Source organism: Erpetoichthys calabaricus, chromosome 8 (genome assembly GCF_900747795.2).
Source record: "Erpetoichthys calabaricus chromosome 8, fErpCal1.3, whole genome shotgun sequence".
Lineage (NCBI taxonomy): Eukaryota > Metazoa > Chordata > Cladistia > Polypteriformes > Polypteridae > Erpetoichthys > Erpetoichthys calabaricus.
Genome location: NC_041401.2, coordinates 125,545,157 through 125,564,402, shown reverse-complemented (window position 1 = coordinate 125,564,402; position 19,246 = coordinate 125,545,157). Strand labels below are relative to the sequence as shown.

General features: G+C 36.3%; 1 protein-coding gene across 8 annotated transcripts in view; it reads left to right on the top strand.

Annotated features, from left to right (window-relative positions):
* The window catches only part of tp73 (tumor protein p73), a 163,864-nt gene that overhangs the window by 129,999 nt on the left and 14,619 nt on the right, over nucleotides 1–19,246 (top strand). For 6 of the 8 annotated variants that reach the window (XM_051931289.1, XM_051931288.1, XM_051931290.1 and 3 more), the window contains 7 exons: nucleotides 3,818–4,004; nucleotides 4,541–4,656; nucleotides 15,627–15,736; nucleotides 17,469–17,626; nucleotides 18,283–18,371; nucleotides 18,514–18,638; nucleotides 18,982–19,133. In XM_051931289.1, the coding sequence (XP_051787249.1) occupies nucleotides 3,818–4,004; nucleotides 4,541–4,656; nucleotides 15,627–15,736; nucleotides 17,469–17,626; nucleotides 18,283–18,371; nucleotides 18,514–18,638; nucleotides 18,982–19,133 (937 nt within the window). The remainder of the gene's footprint in view (nucleotides 1–3,817; nucleotides 4,005–4,540; nucleotides 4,657–15,626; nucleotides 15,737–17,468; nucleotides 17,627–18,282; nucleotides 18,372–18,513; nucleotides 18,639–18,981; nucleotides 19,134–19,246) is intronic. The other 2 variants (XM_028807452.2, XM_051931291.1) reach the window with 1 other exon arrangement.

The following is a 19,246-nucleotide window of genomic DNA, read 5'->3' as shown; positions in this document are numbered from 1 at the left end:
ATTCCTATCCAAATCATTTATATATATTAAAAATAGCAGTGGCCCCAGTACTGACCCCTCAGGGGCACCACTCCCCTCATAATATCACCCAGTTCTGATAAGGTTACTGATACTATAACCCACTGCTTTCTGTGTTTTAGCCAATCTGCTCCCATCTACACACTTGGTCCTGAACTCACACTTCTTTTAGTTTGATAGCCAATCTCTCATGTAGTACCTTATCAAATGCTTTCTGAAAGTCAAGATACATAATATGATATGCACCACTCTGAACATATCATTTTGTTGCTTCCTCATAGAATTCCAGCATGTTAGTAAAACACAAGGTCCCTTGTCTGAACCCATGCCGGCAGTTCAGTAAAACTCATGTTCTTGCCATGTTTTGCTCACTGTTTTACTTAATAATTATTTCCATTAATTTACCTGTGATGAATGTTAAGCTGACTGGCCTATAGTTACTTGGCAACAGTAACAGATGAAACCTCCGGGGGACAGTGGAAATTCCTGATGAATGACAAATGAATGTTAGTGCTGCAATATTTTGCAGCACTATGAATGCTAACTAACTAGAAAGTAACCAAGCAGTTGCATTAGGTGGATTTTTTTCTTGCATGACAATAGCAGACATGATCTGTTACCTTTCTTAAAAAGTACATACTATATATTTAGTGCAGCTGCTGACTGTTGATCAGCAGAAACAAGGAAGCATTTTGAATTACATTCCCGGGATGAGAATTAATAAAATTGTATGTACAAAATAGGCAATATAACATTTGTAGCAATAAGGAAAGGTTTCAAATTTTTACCACACCTCTTAAGTGATTCTCTCAACCCCAACAAAAAATGATGTGTGTATGATACAAATTATTTGTGTGGTCCTTAAAGCAATTTATATTGCTTTATTATTTATATTCTTAATAGTGTTTTTTTCATTAAAATCATCACCCCATATTTGAGTTTGAGTCAACCAAAACTAAACATGTAATAGCTCTGAAAGCCTTAAAGGCATAGTTAAACAATTGAAACAGAACTGAAAACTCTTTTTTTTTAACGTCTTTATTGTAAAGAGTATACATTCAATGTAAAGAGAAGCATGCAGGGCATCTATGGACAACTAATTACCTGCAAGCCTGACAGAGAGAAAAAAATATGTGAAAGATAATTGAACAATGATAAATAAAACGGTTTAACAGTTCTTTACATGCATTACTTGTATTTAAAGCCACAAACATGATATCCATTTTGGAGAGAGTGTTTAGAAGGCACATGTATTGTCTGTTTTTATGTCATGAACATTTACGCATGTGGAGAGAGGAAGTTGGAAAAGGGAGCACTAGCCAAGAACAGTTGCTTTCTCCTGTCACAACTTTACTCTAAACTCCATTGTACTAGGGAACTATACAGAAATTAACAGGTATTGATAATTTTGGTGGAATTATGTTCAGCTAGGTCCTGTAATAATAATTCTATGTGTTTCAACTAGTGTATGAAATCTAATCCTAAAGCAAACTCCACACAGTCACTAATGCAAAGTTGTTATATTTTAAATCACCTTTTGATGGGTGTATAGCATCATTATTTTCACATTTGCAGAGTACAGTAAAATTCTACCTTGCATTTGCTAATTAACTTGCAACAAGTTGCCACTCTCTGGCACCATTATTACCGAGTACAACTTCCTTACCTTGAAACTTCTGTCTCCTTTACTTGAAAAGTCTCACATTATTGACGGAGTATACAATGTTTTATAATTAATTATCTTATACTTTTTATTTCAAAATTATAATTGGAAGCATAGAAATAAGATTTAAAAAAAAATGTTTTGCCACAATAATGGCAGTCTTCCTTGCATGTAGTTTGCATGTTCTCCCCGTTTCTGCATGGGTTTCCTCCGGGTACTCCAGTTTCCCCTGTGTGTGTGCGCCCTGCAGTGGGCTAGTGCCCTGCCCAGGGTTTGTTTCCTGCCTTGTGCCCTGTGTTGGCTGGGATTGGCTCCAGCAGACCCCCGTGACCCTGTAGTTAGGATATAGCGGGTTGGATAATGGATGGATGGACAATAATGGCTGGTGTACATCACAACAAAATCATTAGAAAGTCTTTGAATGTTGTAGTATCGCTATTCACAAGGGCATAAGATATTTTCCGACCTAATCTGAGTGGTTTTCAGACTCCCGGTGGTTGTTGATGCAGCCAAAAAATTTGGATACTGTAATTAGGTGTAAGTGGTCATGTGAGCTTATTCTGTGTTTCAGTTTTTTTTGACCAACCAGGAAGTGATTCTTTGTTTATGCTTTTGCAAGCATGAATGCAAAATGTTTGTGGATACATGAGAAGGGGAGAAATTGGTTTGAGTTGTGGCCAGAGAACTAATACCTTTATATGGTATTCCTAGTCTTCAAATAAGAAATACTGAGGAACATTACCCAGCATCTACAAATTTCTGGTAGCATTGCATGTTTATATTGTTAACAAATTAGCATAAGTAACATAGTCTGCTAGACATAAAATACAGGATAATCAAGGGAATACTGAGAGTGAGCTTAGCTAAAGCGGAAAAGTATCATATCATTCTTTACAGCGTCAGATTTCAAAGGTTCCATGAGTCTTACATACAGTAATGGTTTCACCATGCAACCTGATGTAAGATTATTCAAAAGGCCTCCAAACTTTTGTGAGCCCATAAAATCCTATCGCCTATCAATACAAATGAATTGTTAAGTCTGAGGGAACATTTGCTCGTTTGATGTTGTAACACACAAGGAAATTGCATACTATATGCCTATCCTAAACAAAATAAATTAGGGTGAAAATGAGTGGCTTAGGCCATTCAATTAATTAATACATGCACCCATTTCTTTAATCTGCTTTTTCAAGTGCAGTATTATGAGGAGCGTAATTCTAGATGATGCAATCTTCTTTAAGTTTAAGCCACCTTAAAAATATAATCATTGAAAACAAAATGATACATTTGCTTTAAAGAAAAAGCAATTACTCATCAATACAACTGGAGAACATTCTATCAAGTGTATTACAAAAACTGCACAAAAAAAAAGTTGATGTTGAAAATTGAGAATACTGCCTTATTTTTATTATAGAGAACATGAAGTGATCAGGACAAAATCATTAAAATGTTTGGGGAACCAACAAGGATTCCCCATTTGAAAGCCTAGATGCACAGGCAATTTGATTGTTTAAGAAAGGCAAAGGTATTTGTGTGGCGTTGTGCAGTGTCTCCTTCTGTTCTTGGTCCAAGAATGAAATCTATTTTCTCTTCTTAGTGGGTTGTTTGAGCTGAAAGACTTGAAGTGGTGAAGTTAAAGGTGAGCAAAAGAGGCATGGTTACAGCTCTCCTTAAGAATCTTCACTTTTGGAGGTAGAAAAGAAAGATACATAAGTGGATGTACCACATCATAAACTTTCCCACTAGGGTTATACTGAAATCAATCTTTAAAAAGTCACATATCTGAAATGCATTTTGAGATATTTGTAAATGTTAATTTGGCTTGCCATTGACAAGTCTATTTTTTAAATAGTATAAAGGTTTATCTTTCTTATTTATCATCAAAAGAGATGGAAAGTGGTTTAAGATCAGATGTTTTAAAGCTGGCTTCCATTTAAAATGACAGCTCAGCCATTGGTTTCTTACATGTCCCTAATTTAAGTAAAATTTCTAAAAACTTGTTGCTCTTTCATGATGGAATAATATTAGTGCTGATTTTGTTTTTTTTTATTTTCCTCCATCACACTTTTACTAATATGGTTAGATGTTACATATTTTCAGTAACCTATCTCAGTGTAACTTTCTGTTTTATTTTAGTATTCACCATTACTTAAGAAACTCTACTGTCAGATTGCCAAGACTTGTCCCATCCAAATTAAGCTCTCCTCACCTGCTCCTCCTGGAAGTGTAATTCGGGCCATGCCAGTTTACAAAAAAGCTGAGCATGTGACAGAGGTGGTAAAACGTTGTCCAAACCATGAACTTGGAAGGGATTTCAATGACAGTAAGTAATTGTGGCAAAGCAACTTTCAGAACTAATGCAAAAATATGATTTAAAACTCTGAAAATGAATTATCTGAATTAATTTTCAATGCAGCGCATTTATGTTCAAATACAGAGTTTTCCTTATAAAGTATTTTGTATAAATAATAATCTGGTGGTGATCTTGCACATACGTGCAGAATTCTAAAATTCTTTTGTTTAATTTTAGTAGTATTCCCACCATGTGCATTGATCCACTGTCAACTTGATGTCTCTTGAATGGTTTTGCTTAAATAATTTGGCAATTATTTGTAATCATATTTTCTAATTCTCTGCACTAATAATACTTTACACTTAATGATATGAAATAAGGTTGCTTAGTACAAATGATCCAGTATGTGCTAGGCGTTAACTGAAAGATTACTATCTTCTAACTATTGCTTTTCAGTAAAAGGAAATTTATAGCAACTTTTCACTTATTTATTATTTTTTAGAGTAACTTTTTCATTCCAGGATTAATTCGCATTTTTAATTAAATGCACTTCTGTTTTCTATCAGGTCAGGTAGCTCCAGCAAGCCATCTCATTCGTGTTGAAGGAAACAACTTGTGCCAATATATTGATGACCCTGTAACAGGGAGACAGAGTGTGATTGTGCCCTACGAGTCTCCACAGGTATGCTTTTCACTGTTGAAACTGGCATTCTTTCTATGTTGATGATGCAAATACTACAATAATATGTCTGTATAGTATTTAAACAGTAATATATAATAATAGCATCTCTAAATTCATATGGAAGAACAATTAGATTTAAATATGGATGATCATGAATGTGTTTATATACTTGTTGTAAATATATTACTTTTGTAGTGGGAGAGTGGTAACACTGCTGCCTCGTACCTCCTGGAAAATGGCTGAGTCATAGCTCTGGTCACTTTGCAAAAAGCCAGTTAATAAATATATTTGTGTCTGGTGTGTTTTTTTACCTCTGGATATTCTAGTTTTCCTCCTAAATTACAAAGATTTGAGATTAGGTTGATTGATGATTCTGATTTCAGGCTGTGTAAGGTGAGTGTGAGTGTGCATTGCTATAGAATGTTGTCCTGACCAGGACTGATTCCAACAGAAATAAGGAATGTACTGATGTGATAGGATCAGGCCTCCAACAACCCTGAAACGAAATAAGCAGGTTTATTATGTGAATAGATAAAAAATATAGTACACTCTTTGAACATTTTGAAAATGTTGAATTTTTTAGCCATCCATTGTAAAATGCCCTAGGATGTATTGGACAGCCCAGTTGGCCATGGTCTGTGTTGTAACTGATTATGTTCTGTCTTCTGACAACTCTCACATTAAATTATGTGTCTTTGGTAAATTCCTTTGATCCAACACCCTATTTTTAAACCTGCTTTATCCAATTTAGAGTCATGGTAAACTAGAGCCTTTCCAAGCAGCATTTGATACAATTTCTGAACCACAAGTCATCACAAGTTGTTGTTGGTGGAAGGGTGGGTTACTGTGACAGACAACGGTGTAGTACTTTGTTGAACCAATGAAAAAGACAGTTAATGTAACTCTCTGTCTATCTCTCTGTCTGTCTCTCTAATGTAGAGGTTCGTGTAAGTCAGCATCTGAGTACTGTATTTTGAAGTGAACTTATAAATGTGGGGCGGCACAGTGGTGCAGTGGTAGCGCTGCTGCCTCGCATTTAGGAGACCTGGGTTCGCTTCCCGGGTCCTCCCTGCATGGATGTTCTCCCCATGTCTGCGTGGGTTTCCTCCATGTGCTCCGGTTTCCTCCCACAGTCCAAGGACATGCAGGTTTGGTGCATTGGTGATTCTAAATTGTCCCTAGTGTGTGCATGGTGTGTGCGTGTGTGTGTGTGTGTGTGTGTGCCCTGCGATGGGCTGGCACCCTGCCCAGGGTTTGTTTCCTGCCTTGTGCCCTGTGTTGGCTGGGATTGGTTAGGATATAGCGGGTTGAATAATGGATGGATGGACTTATAAATGTGAAAAATGACAAAATGAACAAGTGGCTAATAAATATGTATAACTTGTCTACTCAATCATTATAACATAAGAAATTCTTTCAAGATTCCACATTATCTGTTAGTAGATGAAGTATTTTATGAAGAAGAAGAAGAGCTAAAATAAAATAAACTGAAGTAATCAGATTTCAGCAAAGGGTCTTGGATGGTATGCAGAACCTCCAGAAGGTATTCAGACACCTTCACTTTTTCAGCATTTCAGAGAAATGACACTTGATAAGAGATAAATGATGACTTATGTGTGAGCAGGCTGCTGTTATAAGCTCAGTGCATTTAGTACACACAAATTAGGAGCTCTAGCAGGGCAGGGGGCATTTGTGTTTGTTTAGCAATAAGCCCTTGCTTCGGACTGATCAATGCTTAAAGCATTTTATTTTTCACATAGATAATAATTTTAAATGATACTGCATGTTGCAGCCTTATGCTAAAATGGTTTCAGTTAATTTTTTTCCCTCATCAACCAACACTTAATATCCCAGAACAACAAAGCGAAAACAGAATTTTTAGGAATTTTTACAAGTTTATTTAAACCAAAAAACTGAAGCATGACACTAACACAAGTATTCAAACAAATTACCAAGACACTTCAAATCTGACATAGGTGTATCCCACTCTGTTGGTCATTATTGAGATGTTTCTACACCTTGTTTGAAGTCCACCTATGGTAAATTAAATTGATAGCATATAATTAGGAAAGGTAGACATCTATCTTAAAAAGGTCCCACAGTTGAGGTTGAGGGAACTGTCTGTGGAACTTAGAGTCAGGATTTAATTGAGGCACAGATCTGGGGATGGCTACAAACTTTTTCTGCTGTATTGAATTAAGCTCAAGAGTGGTCTCCATAACTTTTAAATGGGATAAGTTTGCATAAGCATGACTCGTTCTGGAACAGGCTGCCTGGCCAAACTTAGCCAGCGGAAGAGAATGGCCTTGGCAAGAGAGGTGACCAAGAACCCAGTGGTCACACTGTTTGAGCTCCAGATAACCTTTGCGGAGATGGAAGAAATTTACAGAATGCCAACCACCATTGCAACAACCCCCGGATCAGGGCTTTACAGCAGCATAGCCAGATGACACACTAGACCCACTTCGAGTTTACAAAAAGGTACCTAAGGCACTTTCACACTATGAGAAACAAGACTCTCTGGTCTGCTGAAATGAAGATCGGACTGTTTGGCATCAGTTCTAAGCATTACGTTTGGAGGAAACTAGCAACCGCTTATCACCTGCATAATACTATTCCAACAGTGAAACATGGTGGTGGCTGCATCCTGCTATACAGTGATACCTTTAATGAAAACCTGCTTCAGATCTCTCTGGAGCTCAGACCGTGCTTTCCAACAGGACAGTGACCCTAAGCACAAAGAAAAGGTAGTACAGGAATTAGTTAGGGTCATCTCTGTGAGTGTTCTTGAGTGGCCAAGCCAGAGCCCAGACCTGAACCCAACTGAACATCTATGGAGAGACCCGAGAATTACTATTTACTAACAGTCTCTGTCCAACCTGACAGAGCTTGCAAGGATATGCAGAGAAGAGTTGGCAAAAAATCCTTAAATCTAGCTTTGTAAAGCTTGTTGTCTCATACCCAAGAAAACTCCAGGCCATAATATCTGCTAAAGGTACTTCAACAAAGTACTGAGTGAGAGATCTGAATACTTGTATCAATGAGATATTTATGTTTGGAGTCTGGAGTCTTGAGTGTTGTTTGATGAGGGATAAAATAAATGTAAATGATTTTAGTATAAGGTTGCAACATGTCAAAAAGGATCTGAATACTTTCTGAAGATACTGTAAATGGTTACACAATTAATAATACATTTTATTTATATAGCACCTTTCCCATGCTCCAGGCACTTTAAACAAAATAATACAAATAGTCTCTGCATAGAACAATAAACAAATAAACATAGGATATACAGAAGCATTAAATTGAATAAAAGATAGAATAAACCAGAGTATAATAGTAAATTCAAAATTAAAAGAAATGCCTGAACAAATCACATAATCTATACTAATAAAAGGCAAAGCCCTCACTGACTCACTCACTCACTCACTCACTCACTCATCACTAATTGTCCAACTTCCCGTGTAGGTGGAAGGCTGAAATTTGGCAGGCTCATTCCTTACAGCTTACTTACAAAAGTTAGGCAGGTTTCATTTCGAAATTCTACGCGTAATGGTCATAACTGGAACGTCTTTTTTGTCCATATACTCTAATAGACTGCAGCTCGATGGCCGTGGGAGGCGGAGTTGCGTATCGCGTCATCACGCCTCCCACGTAATCACGTGTACTGACTGTGAACGCAGTACGTAGAAAACAAGGAAGAGCCCCAAAGAGCGCTGAAGAAAACATTCATTACACAATTGAGAAGGCAACAAAACAATAAGAAGCGAGCGAGTGACACATACAAGCATATTCATAAGTGCAGCTACTGCGAAAACAAAGTACGGTGTAAACCATAAGTTTAAATTAAGTTTATAGAAACGCTCCCGCTGCCGTTTGCAATACCATATTCGCGACATACAAGTTTAATGAGAAGACACGAGGTATAAACAAGACTTTGGATCACTTTGTAACGGAGTTAAAATTGCTGTAGCGAGAAACTTTTAAGTGCCGGGTCTTGGCTAACATTAAATAAAGCCGTGGACATCGCAACATCACACAAGTGCCGTTTGCAATACCATATTCGCGACATACAACTTTAATGAGAAGACACAAGGTAGAAACAAGACTTTGGATCACTTTGTAACGGAGTTAAAATTGCTGTAGCAAGAAACTTTAAAGTGCCGGGTCTTAGCTAACATTAAATAAAGCCGTGGACATCGCAACATCACACAAGAGAGCGGCTCACGTGAACTGACTGAACGCAGCACGAGTGATCACTTCGATGAATCAAACCTGTTCAAAAAACACATTACACAATTGATAATGTAGGAAAAGAATATGAAGCGACTGACGCATACAGACATTTTCATGAGTGCAGGTACTTCGGAAACAAAGCACCGTGTAAACCTAAAGTTTAAATTAAGTTCATAGACCTACAAAAGGTTGCCATTGATTTGAGGCAAGATTGCTTTTCTCCTGTACAACTATACGTTGCATTCTCAACAGTAAGCTTGCATGGCTTGGTCATATTACAACCGGAGTGCTGAACTGACAACGTGGTATACAAAGAGAACTATAACAATCGTAATAAACGAACAATAAAACAGCAGAGAACCCGTGGATTAAATAAAAAGGCTGCTTCCTTGGCAAAGCAAGGAAAAAGGATGACCTTATATGGCGTTCGTTTATAAAACAGCGGAGAAGCTGTGTAAAGGCTGCTTCACAAAAAAACAGCAGAGCACCTTATATGAGCAGGCAGTCAGCTAAAGAAGGGAATCAATAAATAACTATAATCGTAATAAACGAACAAAAAATAGCGGAGAATCCGCGGATTACATAAAGGAAATGGATACCTGAACAGAAGAGTGAGTCTCAAATAGCTACACAATAACTATAACAATCGTAATAAACGAACAATAAAACAATACAGAACCGCAAAGCAAGAAGAAAGGACGGCCTTATACGGCGTTCGTTTATAAAACAGCGGAGAGGCTGTGTAAAGGCAGCTTCACAAAAAAACAGATCCTTAACAAATTGTTATTGGTATATTTTCCTTCAATTTAAAAAGGTTTTCTTTTCTTCTTAATAAAAATTTAAAAGCAGTACTTCGCTGCTGCGAAGCGAGGGGATTTGCCTATATATATATATATATATATATATATATATATATGTGTAGATATGTATATATATATATATATATATATATATATATGTGAATGTATGTATGTATATATGTATGTCTATATATATATATATACTAGCCATGTGCGCCCAACTACGTTGTGCGTGTTAAAGTTGTCTGTGAAGGGCTCCCTGTTTAAATGCGGCTGCCAGTCGTGAACAGGGCCCTTCGTCGCACAGCATTATGATTTTTTATAAGGGAAACAAAATTACAAAAGAAAACCCTTGGACATTAATTCGATAGGAACAGCCTACTCGGAATCACTGTTCGAATAGTAATTATGTGGTGGTATAGGAGCATTTCAGCTTCTCTCCGTTCACAGTCCGTCTCGTTTTCATGACGCTGTCGTTTCCTCTCACGATCTCTTCTCAACCTTTCTCCAATCTCGCAGGTTGCTTTGTGGCAATCCAAAGAGTAAGGAAGAGCAGTGCTTCTTTCTTGAACTCCAAACGCCGACTGATGGAAAATCACAGAAGTGTGTCCGACTTATATACTCTGACTGTCGACTCCAAGAAGCGGGTGAACATTAGATTTGGACGAAGTGCTGCCAACGACGGTGGATAGAAACAGAAAAAACCACAGTCTCGACAATGAAGCAGGTGTCGACGGCAGATCTAAACACAAAGAGTGGAATCGACAGTGTTTGTAAAGAAAAGTAACAACCAAGGCACTGTCAGGGGAACATGAATTCGCAGACAAACAAAGATCAAGATCCAAATCTTTATAGATAATCTTCATTTGGATCTTGATCTTTGTTTGTCCGCGAATTCCACACATGCGTAGACCACCTTCCAGTTTAGTACGTTGTTGTTACTCACGGATGTCAACAATGTGCCGGAATAACGAAAGGGGTGGTGGACAGTGTTACGCTGGTTAGCTCCTGAGGCCTGGTTAGAGAATGAGATTGCCGAAGATAAAAGGTATGTGCCTACGTAACATATGAATGAAAGAAAGACAGTGGGTAAAATGAATGACAACGTAACAGCACGTTCCGGAAATTATTATTGTTACGTTGTAGCCGGCGAGTGCTGCGCGTCTCACAGCTGTACCCTGGCTTGCTCACATGTCAGTGAAGTGATCCCTGTTTATGCTTTAAAGAGCCTGGATACCTATGTGTCCCCCTTTTATAACCATTGCTCCGTGTATATTGCCTTACTCTTTGGATTCCCACAAAGCAACCTGCGAGACTGGAGAAAGGTTGAGAAGAGATCGTGAGAGGAAACGACAGCGTCATGAAAACGAGACGGACTGTGAACGGAGAGAAGCAGAAATGCTCCTACACCACCACATAATTACTATTCGGACAGTGATTCCGAGTAGGCCGTTTCTATCAAATCAATGTCCAAGGATTTTGTTTTGTAATTTTGTTTCCCTTATAAAAAATCATAATGCTGTGTGACGAAGGGCCCAGTTCACGACTGGCAGCCGCGTTTAAACAGGGAGCCCTTCACAGACAACTTTAACACGTGCAACGTAGTTGGGCGCACATGGCTAGTGAAGATTATATATAAAGATTAGTTAATTTAAAGCACAACAATTTGTTTAGTTTGAATGTCTGTGTTTTGAGGTGTGACTGGAGTACTACAGTCTTCAGTAGTATAAGCCTGGAGGAGATTCTTAATGCAATGCCTATATTTTAGCTGTCTCTCTACTGCCATCTAATGTTTCTTCTTCTAATTCATTCGCGGACAAACAAAGATCAAGATCCAAATGAAGATTATATATAGAAGATATTTGTAGTTATGTATATATATGTATATATATGTATATATATATATATATATATATATATATATATATATATATATATATATATATATATATATATATATATATATATATATATATATATATATATATATGTATGTGTGTGTGTGTGTATGTATGTATGTACGTGTGTATATATATATGTATGTGTATGTATGTATGTGTATATGTATATGTAGATATGTGTATATGTAGATATGTATATATATGTATATATGTATATGTATATATATATATGCTTACATAACCTCTTAAACACACTATTTCTTCGCTGCGAAGCGCGGGTATTTTGCTAGTTTATGATATAACACACACACAAATTATCCTGAGCATCTGGACAGAGAGGGAAACTGAAAGAAGGGTCAGAGTGTTAGGTTAAGGTAAAAGCCTTCCTGAACAGATGAATTTTGTTTTTTTAAAGAATAAATGGAGTCAGCTGATCTAATTAATTCCAAAGTCTGGGCACTATACAGCTGAAGGCCCTGTCACCCATGTAATACAGGTTAGTGTGAAGCACAACATATTTGCCAGAATTAGTGGGTGAACAGGAGCATAGCAATGGAGAAGGTCACTGATGTAGTCCAGTGTAAGGCCATTTAAAACTTTGTAGGCTTTTAATAGAATTTTATATTCAATCCTGTAAGACACAAGGAGTCAGTAAAGGTGAAGCAGGATGGGTGTGATGTGCTCGCTGTTGCTGGTTTGTGTAAGGACTCTTGCAGCAGAGTTTTGAATTAACTGGAGATGTGATATAACATTTGAAGGGGCATATGCCAGTAGGGAGTTACAATAATCGATACAGGATGTGATAAAAGTATGGACAACTTTCTCAGCATAGGAAAAGGAGAGAAAAAAGAGAACACAGGATGTGTTATGAAGGTGAAAGTAAGAAAGTTTCTTAATGTGGTTTATGTGAGGTGGAGTAAGAAATGGAGGAATCAAAAATGACACCAAGATTCCTTATATTAGAAGACGGTCTAATGAGATCACCATCAAGAGTGACTGAAAAGGAGCTCATTTTCTTAAGTTGTGCTTCAGAGCCAATTTGCAGGAGTTCAGTTTAGTTGCAATTGTATTTTAAAGAGTTTTGCTCAATCCAGGTTTTAATTTCGCTGAGGCACATTGAGAGCTGAGAAAGCTTTAATGAAGTTTTGCTTTTAACATTGAAATGGAGTTGAGTATCATCTGCATAAAAATGATAACCCAGTCCAATGCTAAGAATAATATGGCCAAGGGGAAGTATATACAGCAGATGCAGAAGAGCAGAGGGCCAAGGACAGATTTCTGAGAAACCCCTTGTGTGACTGGCACTGAGCTGGATCTGTTGTTGTCAAGATTAACAAACTCTTTCCCGGAGATATCCAGAATGTTGTCCATTCTGGACAGTAGAATGTCATGTCTGACAGTGTTGAATACTGCACTGAGGTCTAACAGAATTAATATACTGGTTTATCCAGAGTCTACTGCCATAAGCAAATCATTAGTTACCTGAAGCAGGGCAGTTTCACAGCTGTGCTGCAGTCTGAAACCAGACTGAAAGGGTTCTACCAAATTATTAGAAGTTACTGAGCTGGGAAGCTACAAACACGCTCAAGAACTTTTGACAGAAAAGATAAGTGAGAGATAGGCCCAAAAATTGTTAAGATTGTCAACATCAGTGCCAAACTTTTTTAACATTGGGGTTACAGAAGCGATTTTAAAAGTGGCTTGCACAAAGCTGGTGTCAAAGAATGTATTTATTATTGTTGTAACAGGAATATGGCGTGAAGGCAGGATTTAAGAAGTATGGTGAGGCATTTGGCAAGTTGGCAAGAGGGAGAAATTTAATGATTAGTTTAAAAAAAAATCATCCTAATTACATACTCAAATTGTAGGTGTTTTCTAATGACAAGCACGCTTCTTTTGTTGTATAACTGAACCTCTGTTACCTCAGTTTGTAGAAGGAGTAATATGCGAACATGCACATCTTTAGATCTTAATCTGAGTACCCAGAGCATGAACACAAGACAGACATTAAGAGACCATGCAAACTCTACAGAGCGTGCAACCAGTCACAAGGTCTGAATGTAAGACACTAGAAGTATGAAGTAGACTCTCTGACCTTCATTTTAATTGATTATATCATATTTAGCAATATACATGTAGCCATGCTGAACTTTTCAAGAAGAACCAGATTAATAAATATAGTTCAGTTGATTAAAAAAAAAAAATTCATAAGTAAATTAGCTATTTTGATTTGAAAAAATTTATTTACATGACAGTATAGTTTTCTGTTTAAGAGCAAATACGTTCACTTTAATTTTTCTAACTTGCTATCACAAATTCAAAAAATGAGTTATTCATTAAGAAAGTTTTTGCCTTCAGAAATTATCTTCCTGAATTGTACCTGTTATCATGCACATTTTGTCAGATTGCATGAGTTGCATAGATTGAAATCTGGTACCTAGTCAATTTCCTCCTTAGTGTATGTTGAAGTATATAGTCTGTAATCTTATAATCAAAAAAAAGTAGAGTGCAGACATCAATATAGCTTTCAAGTCATTAATTGAAATTATTTAGGCCAGCAGTTTTTATATCATTAAATGAGCAAAATAAATACATACAGCTCTCTTGAATGTAGGTCATGAGTCTATTATAAGCACTTTAAAAATAATGACTTAAATAATATATATGAAAAAGTTATTGCATATGTATAATTAGTACAAATTACAGCTTCAGAAAAAATATATTCTGTTATCTGTTTTTATACATTATGTTTTTAGATTATTTAAAACCTTTTTTTTACCACCCCATTGTTATGACTGCAAGACAGACGGTGTTTGAGAGTGACCAGAAGAAGAATGTATAAAAACAAATTAGGGGTTAAAACTGAAAAACTCAAAGAAAGCTATGTGACAAGCCAAAACGAAGGACTGATTCAAAGTCCAGAGTTCAAAGTGATAGCAAAGGTTGGTACTCTAGAGGTTTCACGAAGAAGGATTTTCTGAGACATGATTCGAAAAGGGTTTTTCTCCGCATCTAGCTATCCACAGATAGTGAAGGATTGCCCAGGAAGACCTTTCATTCTGTTATGGTGAAATCAGGGTCATGACCTTCAAAGACATAACAATGATAACTATGCATGCCCTAATCAGTGGCACCCTAATGACAGCGAGCATATTCTACCCTAAATGATGGTCAAAATGGCCTAAAAATAATAAAAAATTCCAAAACTTTATATGAAGTATCTGAAAAACTTCCAGAAATAAGATAACACCCTCAGCACAGTGCTGGGCAGGGGTTGTGGAGCTTGCACCTTAATCCTGTGTAACTATATCTTGCCTTTAAGGAGCCATCTCTCACAGTCAAAGCACATCCTTCAATGGTAGTTATGGTAACCCTAAAACAAGGCATTGTAACTAAATTCTGGGTGGGCATTTCATGAATGTTTCTTGCTGTGGACTAATATTCTTTTTATGGTTGAATCTTACATTGCTGTTGTTGCCATCTCACTAAGTTCCAGCTTTCTTAAACATTGTACTGATATGATTTTTTTTTGTAAACTCACTGTGGTAGGAAAGTAAGTTATATGAAAATGAAATTGCATTCCTCCCTAAAAGAAAATTATTAGTTTTTGTGTATCTGTTAATTTTTCATTTCTTGGTAAATGTTTAAAACTGAAATCTTTTAATTAGAATAATTTCATGATTATTGCAGCTTAAGAATCTAATATTTTGGCATGATTTACTGTATTACCAATTTATCCACTAGTTGCTTTGCAGTGCCACCTAGTGCACCAATGATGCCATAGTTGTATCCCATACTATTTACTGTAAAGGTACATTTTACCTGCTAGTTGACATTAATTCCAATATTCATTCCTACCATCTATTCTGTATGTGCTAGAAACTGGCCTGTTTTTACTAAGTTATTTTACTCATTTTGGGTTTATGCCATTATGATCACAGCAGGGATTGTTACATATTAAAATCTGACTAATTTCTGTTGTGCCTTTGAAAAAATAATGAATATACACTAACTTAATGCTCTTGGATTTCAGGTGGGAACTGAGTTCACAACAATCCTGTACAACTTTATGTGTAATAGTAGTTGTGTTGGAGGGATGAACAGAAGACCAATACTTATTATCATCACACTGGAGACTCGAGAGTAAGTGATTTGATATTTTTATTCACTTTTGGATATTCATTATGTAGCTAAATTAATACAAAACAGTAGAGCTCTTAATACCATTTATTGAAGCGTAGATAGTCTGCATTACTCTTTCAAACAACCATCAAGTTGAGATTTAAAGGTGCCCAAAGTACTCCCGTCTATTACACTGCTTTGTAACTTATTCTGTATATGTTTTTTTATGTAAACATCTCTGCCCCAATGTTGTTTTTTCAAAGAACCCATTTTAAAGTAACACCTAGTATCTATCCAGCTACTTTCCCTTAATTACTTTAACACCATTGTACCACTTTTTCATCTTCATTTGCTTAAACAGATACATTTCCATATCTTTAATCAATTTAATTAATGTCTTTTTATAATACTTTGACCAAAACTGCACACAGTATTCTATATGAGGTCTCAGTATCATCTTGCCTGAAGAAGGGGCCTGAGTTGCCTCGAAAGCTTGCATATTGTAATCTTTTTAGTTAGCCAGTAAAAGGTGTCATTTTGCTTGGCTTTTCTCTATATGAGACCTCACAAATGCATTATACCATTCACAGATAACTTCTCATATTTTATACTCACAGAGCATGCTTTGTAAGCCAACAACATTCTTTCAATCTTCCTAATCATTGCTGTGCACTTATTTTCAACAGAGATGAGTCTTTTTTGATTTCTAAGTCTGTGTTGTATGTGTAAAGTGCCTTAGCAAGAATTAATTCCAATTTAATATTAAATATTAGGCAACTGTACAACTGAATATTGATTTATTATATTTATTCTGACATTTAATTGTTTAAAATAAAATAGATGTTAGGTTATTGGTGAGTATAAACTGGGCCAATGTAAATGAGAGATAGTGTATAATTGAATGTGCCATGCTGCTGTCTGGTGTCCCATTCAGGGTTTATTCCTTCCTTACACTACCTTGCACCCATGATAGTTTCATTTTTTTCATTTCCCTAAATTCTAAGAAGAGTAATAGATGGATATTATTAATGCATGCAGCACTCACAAGGATGTTTTTGCTTTCACAGTTAATAAAAAATGTGAGTAGGCTCCGAAGATACTACAGTTCGATATAGCTAAAGGTTATAACCATGCCTTATATGGAATTAAATGGAGAAAAGCTTTCCCTATTCTCAGATAACAATAAGTGGCTGCAGAGGTTCTATAGTTTCATAATGGCAGCATGGATGATGGCAGCAGGTAGTGTCAACTACAGCCATGGTGATAAGCTGATTATCTTTTAGTTACTGTGTGTTTCGGGGATTTACAGAATCTCTTAGTATAAGCTAACCATGTAGGTAGCTAAATATACAAACAAAAATTACAGAAGTACTTTTCTGGGTAAACATGGAATGCAGTTGATTTGTAATTGACAAACTAAAAGCTTCCCTCCTTATAAGTTATCTGTATTTGAAACATTTCACATACTCAGATGACTATATCAGAAATCCCTTCCTCAGACTACAGGCCTAGCCACAGACCGAGTACCCCAGAAAAGCATTGCAAAACTTAAGAAATGCTGTTGACAAAAACATATGACTCAGCTTGGTGCATTAATGGAAAGAGGCCTTTAAATTAATTCTTCAAAAACTTTGACCTATAAACAAAGCCTACAAAGCATCCAAAACAGAAGCCTTTTACTAAATGAAATTAATTATTATAAAGTGCTTATTTGATCAAATTTCTTATTGCATAAATAATAATCTACATCCAGGCTCCCTCTCTGTAGTGGTCAGGTCCTGGGTCGGAGGTCATTTGAGGGAAGGATCTGTGCCTGTCCAGGAAGGGATAGAAAAGCGGACGAAGACCATTTCAGGGAGCAGCAGGCCATGAACGACACCGTGGCCAAAAATGGAAACGCCAACAAGCGCAGTAAGATTTCTTTTGTGTTTAGCCTCATCCTTTATTCACCTGGGTCAGGAATGAAGCTAAGTTGTCTGTGTCCTGTGTTGCTGCTGCACAATTCTGTTATGACTCTGCCCTACAAAGATACTTCTTTCTCATACACCACACCTTTCACAATTAAAAAAATTACAATTTTTTCATTCTGTTTAAAATAATGGCTTGTGTTCTTTTTTAAATCAATAGCCCATTTTAATTTTAATTTTTCTACTCTACATATTTATGTTAGCTAGAAAGAATATGTGTTTTACAGAACTATACAGAGATGAAATAAAATGAAATGTTCACAGTCTCTGTCTGCATAATTTTTGCACTATATTTTTTACTGATAGTTTTAGTTTATATGTATTGTTAGGTGGAACATTTGACAGTATGTAAGATAAACTAATTAGACCATAGATTGTCATAACAGAGCTCTGAATATATGTTAATATCTATTTTCATAGCCTGTTTTCATAAAAAATAATAAAACAAGATAAAATCAGTAACTAATATTAACATCATAGATACTTTAAAGTGTCAAAAGACCAACGTCAAAAATTCACTACATATCAAAAGACTGAACCTTTGTCCAATAAGGTACTGCTTTGTGTAATTTTATATTCAGTATTTGTCTTCTTTTCCAGCTTTTAAACAGACACCACAGAACATTCCTGGACCAGGAATTACTATCAAAAAGAGACGACATGGAGAAGAAGAGATATATTACATTCCTGTAAGTTTATTAACTCCATTACTGGGGGTCTTTTCAGTGTAACTATAAAAGATGTTTTTAAGAAACCTCCTAATTTAAATGTATTAATTGCTTGAAATTCTTCTTTGTCATACTATGTTTTTTTTGCTGTTGTCCACTTCAGGTCCGTGGCCGTGAGAATTTTGAAATTCTTATGAAAATAAAAGATAGCCTAGAGCTTGTGGAGTTGGTCCCTCAACAGTTAGTAGACTCATACCGACAGCAACAGCAGCAGCTTTTGCAGAGACAGTGAGTTGGAGTCCCTAATTCATATTTTGCACCTTTAAAAATGTACGTGTATTAAATAGGTTCTATAGACCACCAAGTAAGGAAAATGTTCCAGACTAATCTGAAGTAATTTTTTGCAAGAATCTTTACCACTTTGTTGATGGTTTTGTACATCTTTCTGTTTTTTATCTAACCTAATAAGTAAAAAGGACATAAATACACTATGTCTGCTTTGTTATCTTTGTTATGTGTTATCTGCTGGTTTGATTTATAGTCAGAGACACCACGTTCTTATAGTAGTGTACTTGTTAGATTATTGTTTTTTTATGTTATCCACTTAATGAATCTTCTTTGTCTTTCTGAGGAACCATATGCACTCTCCTTCCTCCTATGGACCTGTGATGCCCAATCTGAACAAAGTACACGGAGGGATAAACAAGCTGCCATCTGTCAACCAGCTTGTAGGACAAACATCCCAGCAAAGTCCTAATACTGCCACCAGTATGGGACCCATGGGTAAGGAAACCTACCTATTCACTGATATCTTTAAAAAATTACTTTTAATGAATTTTAAGTATAAAGAGGTTTGACTCTAAAGCAACATCATCACCTTTGTTCAAATTTAGACT